Source organism: Podarcis liolepis (assembly GCF_965112155.1).
Source record: "Podarcis liolepis genome assembly, chromosome: 5".
Lineage (NCBI taxonomy): Eukaryota > Metazoa > Chordata > Lepidosauria > Squamata > Lacertidae > Podarcis > Podarcis liolepis.
In genome coordinates, this window is record NC_139556.1 from 52,821,124 (window position 1) to 52,834,460 (window position 13,337).

Here is a 13,337-nt window from a genome sequence, read left to right on the forward strand (position 1 = left end):
GTCTGGGACAATGCCTGAACATGGAGGTTTGTAACTGAGAAAAGTTTCATCCCAATGGTATTTTATATATTTTTATATCAAACCTTGAGAATAACAACCATCAGAGCATAGTACTTAAAATGAAGTCATTTAATACCATTATTTTTTATTGTGTAGAGTTGAATTCTACTCTCATATCTCTATAACCTTGCTTAATGATCCTGGGGTTAAAGTTTTGTCTTTTCTTTTTCTCTCATCTGAATAGTGGAAGTCCAATTTACACTATGCTAAGTTTATTAATGTCATCCTAATCATTTTGAGATATATGGAAGGAGTAGGCTGCAACTGGCATCTTTGTAGGCAATTAAAAAAGGCAGTAAGGTCAAAACAAATAGTATCTATGCCAGAATGAATGGATTTTAGTGCCAATTAAGAATTTCTCAAATAAATATCAGCACACAAGTGCAAAACTAAAGGAAATCAGAAAAACATAACAAAGAAAGGTTTGCTTTTGCCCATTTTGTATTTGTCAAGAAGTGAAACCCGTTCCTTATCACTGCCTAATTACTACAGGCCCATTGTGTAATGGCTTTCTTATACATTTGAAGAGCACCAGAGCAAGTGGTATTAATGATAGCTGGCAACAAGATGGAAATGTAACATGAAAGGCTACTCTCTGTCTTCAAGCAGAAAGATGAACACTATAGCTAAAACATTCTTTATTCACACTTCACACTACTGCTTAAAAGAGAGGGGAAAAGGGTAATGAAAATAGCAGTAGGTTGATGCACACTGCATCCATTAGAGGCCATAAAAAGAAAACATTTCTTTGCTACTCCAAGAGCTTGATAATAAAAACATCCTTTCACCAATACCAATCCAACTTAGTGTTTCTTTATTAGCTCCTTTTGTTCCACTTTCCGAATACGAATGTCAGGGACTGGAAGGACTCTGGCCAGTGTCTAACAGAGGCAAGAGGCCAGGGGATTGACCTAGGAGAGAAGGCCAATGATTTATATGATTTGGTGCCACCCATAAGGCAGAAGCGGGGGGGGGGGTGTAATGGTCAGAGCCATCTGAGTCAGAGATGAGTCAGGAAGTGTCAAGAGGAAAAGGCTGTACAGGTGAGGGACACACCAGTTGAATCCCTTCCCTTCCCTACCCCACTGAATCCTAGAACCAGGAGGGGTGATGGCTTCCATGTAGGAGAAGCCTCAGGCTGCACACGCTTATGATGGTACATAAGCTGGTTAGGAGGCAACTGCTCCTCAGGGCACAGACCTGAGGACAGCTGCCTAGAGGCTAGAAGTGTGTGTACATGTGTATGTGGGACACCGTGGGAGTTATGTGTTTGTGTGTTTGTCAATACAGAATTAACCCCTTGGCTGGGGGTGCCTAGGAAAAATGATAGAACAGACTTGAGAGAAGGAATGCTTCCTCACCCCTTCCCAGCTTTCCTTCTGTTTGTGTGTGTGCATGTGCCAGAACATACAAGCAATTATTAAAACCACAGTTTTCCAAGCAAGTTTAAAATCACAAGCAGGACAATTTACCTGCTTTCCAAGAATTAGAGAGCAACATAAAAGACATTCCTCTAATTTTGTATTTTTAAAATATCTGACTTAATATAGCTGCATTTTAAAATAAAAAGGGTGGTATTCAAAAGGATGGTATTCAACTAAACTTTACTCAGAGTAAACCCACAGAAATTAATGGACCAAACTTAGTTATATTCCAAAGAAAGAAAGAAAGAAAGAAAGAAAGAAAGCTCAGAGTCTAGGGCATCTGCCCAGGGCACCACTCCAGACTTCCTTATTCATACATATGGGTTCAAGGCCCTGTACTCTTGACCTGCTATACCTGCCTTATACCAAGTTAGACCACTGGGTCCATCTTGCCTAATACTGTCTCTCCACAGTTTCAGGTACAGATTTATATCAGACCCTTTACATTGCCTAACGGTAAATGTAAAAGACCCCTGACAGTTAAGTCCAGCTGCAAACGACTCTGGGGTTGCAGCACTCATCTTGCTTTACTGGCCGAGGGAGCCGACGTTTGTCCGCAGACAGTTTTTCTGGGTCATGTGGCCAGCATGACTAAGCTGCTTCTGGTGAAACCAGAGCAGCGCACAGAAACGCCGTTTACCTTCCCGCCGGAGCGGTACATATTTATCTACTTGCACTTTGACGTGCTTTCGAACTGCTAGGTTGGCAGGAGCTGGGATCGAGCAATGGGAGCTCACCCCGTCGCGGGGATTCAAACTGCTGACCTTCCGATCAGCAAGCCCTAGGCTCAGTGGTTTAGACCACAGCGCTACCCGCATCCCCCCGTACATTGCCTATTCATACCCAAACAAGCAGAAGCTTTGCTCTAGAATTTTATAATTTCCTTCTGGGACTATTAACCCAGGAGGTATATTTGCAGTTTATATAGGCCCTTGGCAGAGGTCTAACTTTTCATATCACCACTATAGATTACTTCAATCAAATTAGGTTTTCAGTAATATTTCATTTTTTCTAACTACTTCCAATTGTTAAAAAAATAATTTTCTAAGAAGACTCCCCCCTTAATTTAGAACAATCTGCCAGCTCAACAAATGGCTTTACTGAAAACCAATTTATACAACATATTGATTAACTATGAAATAACAGACTAACTATAATGTCAGAAAAGTTTTAAATACAGTCCAGTTCACTGAATCACATTTTTACACAGGAACAGTTAAAAACAACAAAACCAAGCCAAATGGCAGACTCTTTTTTAAAAAATAAGAGAGTATGTTTTCTGTCTTTATTTAAAGAGAAACAGCTATTAGGAAATTTGTTGTTGAGCCAGTATTTCATTGGGAATCAAAAAATAAATAAATAAATTACATACCACTATGCACTAGAGCACACAAGCAGTGAAAACTTTATAACAGGCTTCATTTACCTCTGATCCCATCGATCTACATCATCCACATTCAGCATAAATGCCCATAGAAAAAGAAACTACAGTTTTCCATGGCTAAGCCATGTCAGCACTTATACAAAATAGTCTGTGTTTTAAAGTATTTCTGATTGTTTATTGATTTTATAATACAATTTGCATGGAAGTCCCAATACTGTTGTTTTTGACGTTAGTTGAAAACTTTCCCTTTTTTCTAATTCATGAATGAGTTCATTTTATTTTGTAGTTTTTAATTCTTGTTGGTTTCATGTTTTTAGCATTGTTTTCTTATTTGTATTGCATTTCATGTTCTATTTTTGCACACCACTTTGGTATTGTTTTAATGTAGAACAGTTTATAAATTCTGAAATAAATAAAGTGCATATTGTTTTCTTCTTTTTTGTTGTAGTTATATTGAGCATCCTACAATGTATTTGATGCATAGACCAGTACAAACAAAACATAAACCCTCAACTGATGTTCAGTCTGAAAATGGGGGAGGGAGACAGTAGGGAGAAGAATTCCAAAGTTAAGAACTACATTATTCATACTAGGAAGCATATTCAATTAAGTGTTTAACTGTTTCCTAATTTTTCTGGTTGTGATTTTAACGAAACTTTGCTAATCTTATGTTCTTATTCAAAGCTTATTGAAAGTTGGAGCAGGAAAATACTGTGGTTCTTCCCCAGCAATGACTCCCAGTATGAGCTTACAAGCCGTAGAACTACAATAACTGAAAACATTGTAATGGAAACTGTTAATACATTCAGAATGAACAAGCGCTGAAAGTCAAGTAAAGTACATGGACATATGAATCATCCCTTAATGACTGACCTAAACAATAATCTGACAACTCTCTTGTGGGAAGACACAAACACCATGCTGCCCTAGCACTTCATGCATAGCACTCAAAAGAATTACAGCCCATTTAAGCAGCGAACAGCGAGGGTAGTCCACATGTTGCCCTCCAGATGTTGCTTGATGCCAACATCTATCAGCACCCACCAGCATGGCCAATCATCAGGGATGATTAGATCTGTAGTCCCAGAAACGTCTGGAGATTACCATGCCAGCTACCCCGGAGTACACCCACAGGGACATAACTGTTACTGTTTTTCTGTTGCATGTTCCACTGACTAGGAAAGCACCATATCCCCCAACAATTACAAACTGGTTATGACACTAAACAAGCTTGATACAGATTGTTAGAATGCCAGTTAAAGCACACAGATACCACGATTTCTAGCCATTCCTTCAGAAAGTTCTTCCTCCACATTCTGATGTTGCCACATGAGCTTTTTACAAGAGATGAATGTTTGCAATAAGTGGAATGGGGGACCCATGTTCATCAAGCAAAAGGGGCACTTTAAAGAAGCCTGGGACCTTTGCTCAGCTGAAAACATCTTAGAATTTGGAATTGTTAACAACACTTTTATAGTCTTGATGACCTATAATGACCCCTGTTTCTCTTCCAGTTTCATTTACTGTTCAGCAGCTTGGCTGGATGCAGTCATTCATTCATTTATACATTTATACATTTGTATCATGCACTTTCAACTCCCATGTGTCCTTATGGCACAACTTTTAGTGTCCTACATTTATGACAAATACCCAGGGAGCAGAGATTATGTACAGAATGCAGATAATAAAAATGCAAACAATCACATTGATTATTCAAAATTCCTTTGAAATAAACCCGAAAGTGTTTCTTGCTTGATAAATTGCCAAGTAAAGGGGATATGACAGGGCCTTGGCTGTTCATTTTAATTGTTTGAGATTTAACAGTGCCATTAACAAGAAAGACACACATTTTTCAAGAAAGAAAAATTACTCCAGTTGAATTAAGTATCTCCTTATTGCCGCTGGACTTGACATGGCTTGGCTTAATTTCTAGAAGAACTTCCATGGCATTAAATGGGTGTGCAAAGGAAGGGATGGGCAGTGTATAAACTAATTTGGTGTTTCTGTATAATGAGAACGGGATTTATTTATTTTTGCAATTGATAATATCTAGGAAAGTTAGAATCATTGTGCATTATCCTTCCTGCCAGTTAAGCAATAACTGGCTTAACACTGGCTATCCTTTGCTCTGTCATGCCGAATCTGGTTAATCAATGATAAACATTGGTTTTTGCCAGTCATCATCACAAAATGCACACATGCTCTTTCTGAAATGAAAATTCAACTGAATGAGAAGTAAATCAGATTTTGTTATTTCATTAAAAAGTATAGCATTTTGTTATCCACTGTTCAAACTCTACAACAGAGACTGAAGGAAGAATCAATTAGGTGCTGTTTAGCCACATATTCTGGGACAAGAAGGTGTGCACCCAAATATACAGTGCAGGCTTGGAGAGAAGAGAAACTTTCTCTTTTCTTCTTTTATAAGAAATTAACTAGAATTCAGGTTTCATTAGAAAATCTATCTATTCTATTTTTTATATTATATTAATTCATGTTGAGACTCTGCACTTTAACGAACATGTTAATTAATACAAAATATAAAGGAAACTAATTACAAAATGTATTTTTTGTTTAAAAAACACCTCTTCTGTTTTAGATTAACTGCTGCTTATTGTTTGTCTAAATCTGACAAACTGTGTTAAGTTTAGCTATGGCTCTTTTGATACAAGCAAACATGATGGCCTTCCTTTGCTGGGGCATCACTTCAACTGGTATTTTAAAGAGGGCCAGGTTCCTTTATTATGCATTTAGATATGATGTTTGTAGTCTGTGTAGAATCTGAAGATCATCCAAAGCAGCACACAAGAGGATTCAGGGGGATGGATGGATGGATGGATGTGCAAGCCCAAGCCTCACTGTATCTTGTTCCTGTCATGATAAACCATAGTCTATCATGATGTCCTGACCAGCTCATTATAACAAGCTGATGAGCATTTCCTAGTATTGTTGACATTAAGAAAAAAGAAATTTTAAGGACAAATGTTTGTCTATGAAATAATAAAGGTAACTGAAATTTACAAAATAGCTGAAAGGAAAATATGCACAAACATCAGCTATGTTAATGTAACTTGCACTGGGGGAGAGAGGGAAAGATTGACTTAAGGTCACTGACTAGATGAGGAGAAAAGGCAGAACATGAAATGCAATTTTACAATGTCAAGCACAATGGCAAGTCTAATCACAGATTTCAGAAGGAAAATTCAGAGAATTGTTTTACCATGTTTGGCAAAGCAGTTTACAAAAGAAAAAATAAGCCCCACAAATGGAGAGCAAGCCTGTGTTATTAAACAGAGACTTTGTAAAACCCCTATAAAGCACAGAAACCAAAGTTATTTTTGGCTAGTCCTATTAGTGGCAAAGGGAGAAAAAGAAAAACAGATTTCTTGAAATAATCTTTAATGTCTATTAACATAATGGAGACAGAAAAAAGGCATGTCTTTGTTCTCAAAATTGTTGTTGTGCACAATGGTGAACAAATTATTATCCACTATATTACTATATTATTTTACTATATTATTTATCCAGTTTCTGCATCACTTCACTCCTTAAAGAATGGATTCGCAACATGGCCTCTTTACTTTTGCCTTAATGACAATAGAAAGCAGTAAATTCAAAGAGGTGAGGCTGCACGTCTCTAGATTATACATTGCTCTCTCTTTTCCTCATCTAACTGGAGTAAGAAATTTCCTAGCTGTGCATATAGACCACATTTTTTAAGGCATCATTTGTCAGTTTTGGTTTTATCTTAGCCCATCTCTACAATCAAGCAATAGGAAATAGGAGAAGAACAAGAAGTAAATTGTTAAGTAAATTGAGAACAGGAAATGGTTTTGTCCATTAACTCTGAATGGCACTAACCCTCAAATAGCAGCTCTCATTGTTTTGTGAGTGTCTTTTCAAAATGTCTGACAGTATTGTCAGTATTGCATTCGGATAGGGCAGGCTTCCTCAAACTTGGCCCTCCAGATGTTCCGAGACTATAATTCCCATCATCCCTGACCACTGGTCCTGCTAGCTAGGCATTATGGGAGTTGTAGGCCAAAAACATCTGGAGGGCCAAGGTTGAGGAAACCTGGGATAGGATGAATGTTTTGATGTGATGAAGCAATGTATTATAGACACCCAGAAGCTTAAATCACAGAGCTTGCAATAACTATATGGCAGGCCAAGCTATAGCATTCATGGGGTCAGACTGGGGGAGTGTGCAGTCCATGCAATTGATGAACTCAGGAAATACTATACAGTACAGTCTAACCTCTTTTTGCCACTTCCTGTACTTTTGAGATTTGTGCTGAGCCATGTAACTGTGAAGATGTACCATGAGAATGCATAAAAAACTATTTGATAAGAAAGTCACAGGACAATGTAGAATCAACATAAGAAATTCAACATAGCACTTTCTGGCACCTTAAGCTCTGAGTGCTCTGTTGAGAAATGTGGAATATGGATAAAGATAAATAAATAAATATCCAATCTCTTCCTTCTGCATAAAATGCACTTCACATCTTCCCAGTTTCCTACTTACTTTCTAACTCATCCAAATCCCCCTCTTTCCCACTGATCCTGCCATCTCTTTCACATCCTTTGGGACTCAATCAAAACATGGGACCACTCTGACTGAGCATGGTTTGCACACACTCCCAAACCAAACCATTTTCAGCAATTTATTTGCAAAAACGTTTGTGCTTTCTGCAGAGTGTGTGCACAGGAACATTTCCCCTTTCTTAAAGCAACTGGAGATACCTTACTATAGTAAGCCACAATGAAACTGTAACAATCCTGGCTGACAGATGCTCTATAGCAAACGGCAATTACAAATGGGGCACAGGAGCAGAGAAAGACACGGAGAACCACCTTAAATAAAAATGATGAAAGCTTCTGGGGACATTTTGTGCCCTCAGATGTGCTACTTTTTGCACCAAATATCCACAGTAAAACATTTAGCATGGTCCTACACCTCACTTGCTCTAATTGGCCTGCCTTTACCATTCTTCAATCCCTCTAGATGCCACTTGCTTTTATTTCAAATCACTTTCCCATTTCTCTCTCTCTTGCCTTTTTTGCAGAATAACACTTACCCTACTATTAGGTCAAGTGAGGTGATAACTTCAGGCAGCAAATGCAGAAGAGCTGTGCTGGCAGCTCCTTTGCTGCTCCTTCTAGGTCTCCAGTATTCCGACATGTTTTGTTCATGTGTAAGCTGTACAAGTGAGCAGCATGCTTGAATAGGGCTAGGGACTTCACATGATCAACCCGAATCATGTTAAAATGTTCAGAAATGTTTTAACTCCCACATGGAGGCTGCGTTTTGCTTAAACATGATTTGTTTTAATGTCTAAACCTGAGCCTGTCCAAAGAAGATACGGTAATTGTTTCCGACAATGAGAACCAGGATCTGAAACCACAGTTCGACAGATCATTGACAGCCCACACACTTAGTGCTGTGGGGATAGGCATGAACTCATGAATGCTGAGCAGATGGGAAACAAAAGTAGACAAGACCTATAAATCAAGGTTTGCTTGTTGTATATCTCAGAGCTCAAACCTCAGCACGGCTTCTTAGCTATGGTTAGCGTAAGACACAGTTGGAGTGTCACAAGGCAGAAGCAGTGTTCAGCATCATTCATAGGGCGTTTGTCATGTTCAGGCAATTGTGTCATTGGTGTCAAAGGATACTGTGCACTAGCAGTTGAGCTCAGAAATCCAATAGTATTAAGCAATATGCCTTGTTAATTTAGACAGCCCTTATATGACAAATCACAGTACAGTAATTAAAAACATTATTTAACATTATTACTCTTAACTCTTAATTTTCTTTCTTTCTTTTTAAACTAGAAATGAAAAACCAGTCATTTCTGAAAGGAATGCATTCATGTCTTGAAAGGGATAAGAATATTTTTCTCCCTCTAGACTCTGCAGCCTCTTCCAGTTTAAAATAATTTGCTTTATACAGCCTCTCTGATTTTTAAAAAGTCTCTCTTCATAGGGCACAGTATTCACTGCACACTGTGAACAGTTATAGAGGGAGGGGTGGGAGGAGCAATGTTCTGCCCTGCAGCTATGACTTTGTAATCAATACAATTCTTGACAGGAATATAAATCTAACTTACACAGTGAACAGCTAAAGTTTGAAATTTTCATGGAAATCCTTACTTTAGTAATCACAGATTTATAGGCTTGCTGCTGAGATTGCACAATGTCCTGCTCAACAACTGGGAAACAATTTATATTCTTAGCTACAGTTTACCAGTATTTGAGCATGTATTGTATATAGTTCATGGTCCAAACAGCAATAGTGCAGAACATAACAAATATAATATTAACTAATATTGAAAATGACTGTTAGTGCCTTCATAATTTTGAACATCATTTTGTATGTGATATGCCTTTAGAAAAAACACACACGCATTAATATTCTCATTTGAATTATCAACACATTACATACATAGTTTACTCTATTGATTACCCTGCTTTTAACAAATTAAGGTTGCAATCATATGTGCACTCGCTTAGAAGCATTCTTGACTGTGATAGTACAGATGGATATTGGGGAGGTATGGGGGGAAGAGAGAGGAAGAGAGGAACAGCACAAAGAAAGGATCAAGCTCTGTAACAAACACTAAACCTTACCACCATATTTCCTAAGTAGTGTTAATTAAAATTCTAATAAAAAAAATAGTTGCAGTGCTGCTATTAAAAAAAAAACAAGTCAATTTTTCTGAACAGAGAACAGTAATGCAGTTCTCCTGATTCATTTTATACAAGTGTGTCTTGCACAGATGAAAAGTTTGCTTCTAACAGCTGTATGGGACAAATTAAGTAGGATGAGCTCTTCCAACTTGGACATGATGGCTGTAGCTGCAGAACAGGACTGTTGGGACTTTAGCACTCAAGTTCAGAAGGGCTAAGCCTATTACAAGGTGAGCCAAACTCCCCTCTGGTTGTAGGCTTGACCCACAACCAGCTGTCCTCGGCCCTTGCCCATAAAAAATGTACCAAGCAGCTTCTTACTGATATGTCCATATTAGATATTTGGCACTGCCCTTGTAACATTCCAGGCACAAAAGCCTACATGAGATGTGTTTTGCATCAGTCCTGATGACCTTACTAAAATGTTAGGATTCATAAAACTACTTCGTCTCTTGATGCTGCTGTACATCTAAGGAACACCTTGACCCAAGAGTAATTTAGTACTGGAGGTGTACTATTATACAGCTTCATTAATGTGTAACCCCAAAATTTTTGATCCCCCTCCAAAATGATGCCAAAGTTTGGTGCTCATTTTGTGCTGTGAACCCTGCATTTTGTACCACCACCCCAAACTGAGTACCGTAATTAACACAGCAAGCCAGGGTTACAAGTACCCTTATGTAGACTGGCTACATATGCATTCCCGTCATGACAAAGAGGTAATATTTCTTAATACCCCCAAAACCTTTAATATTCTAATGAAGCCATTGCATTATGAGACATCATCACCACCAGACAATGAGCAGTAGGAGAGTTCAGCTGGGTTGCTCTGTGCACATTTCCCCACACACATCATGTCCTAGCTATTGCAAGCAGTCTTAAGCACGTATAGACTGCAAAACAAATACTGATGAAGAAAAGGGGCTGAGAAAACCATATGGTTCCTAATTACAAATCCCAATTGTAGCAACAGTTAAAGGTAAAGGTAAAGGGACTCCTGACCATTAAGTCCAGTCGTGACCGACTCTGGGGTTGCAGCACTCATCTCGCTTTATTGGCCGAGGGAGCCGGCGTACAGCTTCCGGGTCATGTGGCCAGCACCGAAACACCGTTTACCTTCTTGCTGGAGCAGTACCTATTTATCTACTTGCACTTTGACGTGCTTTTGAACTGCTAGGTTGGCAGGAGCAGGGACCGCGCAACGGGAGCTCACCCCGTCGCGGAGTTTTGAACTGCCGACTTTCTGATCAACAAGTCCTAGGCTCTGTGGTTTAACCCACAGCGTCACCCATGTCCCTTGTAGAAACAGTTAGCTTCTCATAAATTGTTAATAAATAGCAGATAGAACTTTTTCTATTGATAAGGAACACAGGAATTATGTATTTAAATAAGTCTTTGAAGAAGTCCCAATGTAATACAGAAGTTTCAAAGACCATTAGTTACATCTCTCTTGCTTAATGAAGTAACAAAATTATGAGATTCAGTGCAAAGTGTTGTGCATTATTGGATTTATTTGAGCTTTTACAGTATGGCATTAAGAATTAAAGCACTTCAGATATAAGCACCTGGTAACAATGATTTCATTTACTGATTTCATCTACTGGCAAAAGACCAGCAAACTCATTTCAGTATCTTATTATGGGGGGGGGGGGGGTTGTCTGAAGAATTACCAACCTGTTCCCAAAATAAAATATCTGAATGTTTTATAGAGAATAATTTATACAATGGAAGAAATAAAATGCAGTCTACAGCCAACTTTTCCTAGTGGATTATTTTACATATATCTAATACTTGAAATAGCTCATTACTATTTGCAATGTTCTTTTTAAAAAGGGAACATTATTTCTCTAAAAGAAAAACAGTTATCGGAAGGGCTGAAAAAAATAATGAAATCGGTTTATGGATCAACATCCCACCCAAAAATTGCTGACAGGTGGAGTTTAAATATACATTTAAATGGCTGAGAGCTTGATTACTTGTACTCACAGTTGACATTGGTCTCCTTTGATCCCTTTAGTTGTGCAGAAACATTTTCCTGTTTGCATGTGACAAATATTTGCATGTCCACTGCATGTGCACGCTATAAAAAACAAAGAGGAAACTGCTGAAGTCTCTCATTCCAGTGTAACTTTGTATACAGATTAACATACTTTGATAATTATTTATTAGCTAGAGGTAATGGTAAGACTAATTTTCTGACTAGTAATACATTTCATAAAATTAGAATAAATTCAGTAGCGGAAACTTAGCAAGGAATTCACAGAGATTTGGAACTGCTGTATTTGTCATCTTGCACTGTGCTTTGTGTCATGCTGTTTTAATATTTTCTTGTTGTCGGTGCTTATTGACCAATGGAATGAACTGTACACAGAATTATAGGCATTTAAAAAAAAAAATTGATATCGGCTATTGTGGATTGTATGAGCCCCAGATATGGAAATATTCCCACAGTGTGGCACTCTGAGTAATCCTCTAGCATTCTCCCCAAACATATAACATTATAAATCTTGTTAACAATCACCAAATTGAAAGAGGGAGCCAATGAAAACAGGTGTACTGTAGGCAGATAGTACTCATACATTTCCCTCTTAAGATGCTCCAGAATACAGCTCCATTCTTTCTTTTTGTATGTGTACATAGTGGAGAGAAAATCTGTGCGATTTGGTAATTTCATAAAAAGTAAGCCACCAAATACTATCCTAGAACACATGTGGAATTTGAAGAAAACAATACATATCAAAGGTTCCCAAACAAATAATTTCTTCTCAACACTTGCATCATTCCAAATATATATCACTAGAAACAAAGCCAAATCACGAAGAACCAATGGAGTCAAAGCACTAACCAAAGGATTGGTGTGGCACATATGCCAATGAGGAGGAAGGAAATGTCCTCAATTGATGTTGAGGACTAGTTTTTATCACTGTGAGCAATTATGGTTTCAGAACTTATCTAAATTTTGACTTCAATTAATTGTGTAACACCAATTATGAGGTACTTTCCACCATGCAAATTTATTAAGGAACTCAGGGAAATGATATTTGTGACCTATGTCAATGTTGAATATGTTGCTAAATCACTGGCAGAGCCTGCTTATATGGAAGTGTGCAAGGTTTGACGAGAACAGGTAATGACAGAGAATATATCAGATGAAAAGAACCATCTCCTTGTAATGCAATATTAGTATTATTACTAGATACTAGTGCATTATGCATGATCTGAAAATCCATCAGCAGCATGAGCTTCTCTCTAATAAGGTATGCTTCCTCATATCTGTATATTGAGTTCAAATATCAATCATAAACTAAAAGAGATTTTTGATGAATGATGATGAGGCCATCTTTCAAAGCATGCACCAAATTTCTATATTAGATAGAGCAGAAACACATACTAAGCAAGACTGACCAAATAGAACTTTTTTTTTCATTAGCCATGCATACCATTCCAGAGTAGTATATCATATTACTCCTCATACAGTTATGACTGCTGAGGCAGACCCTGCACCTTTCCCCCTGATTTGAGGTCAATACTGGGAAACCAAGCCTAAGAACTAGACACACTTGTGGTAGGACGTGTAGTTCTTAGGATTGGCTTAAAATATTGTCCCACCTTCCCAGAAATATTGTCTCTTGGCTATATAACTCAGCCCCAGAACAGATGCAGTGAGCCTTTATTTAATACACTGGGTTAAGAACTTAATTTGTTCTGGAGGCCCGTTCTTAACCTGAAACTGTTCTTAACCTGAGGTCCCACTTTAGCTAATGGGGCCTCCTGCT

At 38.1% G+C, this 13,337-nt stretch overlaps 1 protein-coding gene across 3 annotated transcripts in view; it reads right to left on the bottom strand.

The window, feature by feature from the left end:
• The window catches only part of ATRNL1 (attractin like 1), a 494,510-nt gene that overhangs the window by 327,440 nt on the left and 153,733 nt on the right, over positions 1 to 13,337 (bottom strand). For all 3 annotated transcript variants that reach the window (XM_083504739.1, XM_083504740.1, XM_083504741.1), the window contains one exon: positions 11,548 to 11,641. In XM_083504739.1, coding sequence (XP_083360865.1) covers positions 11,548 to 11,641 — 94 coding nt within the window. The remainder of the gene's footprint in view (positions 1 to 11,547; positions 11,642 to 13,337) is intronic.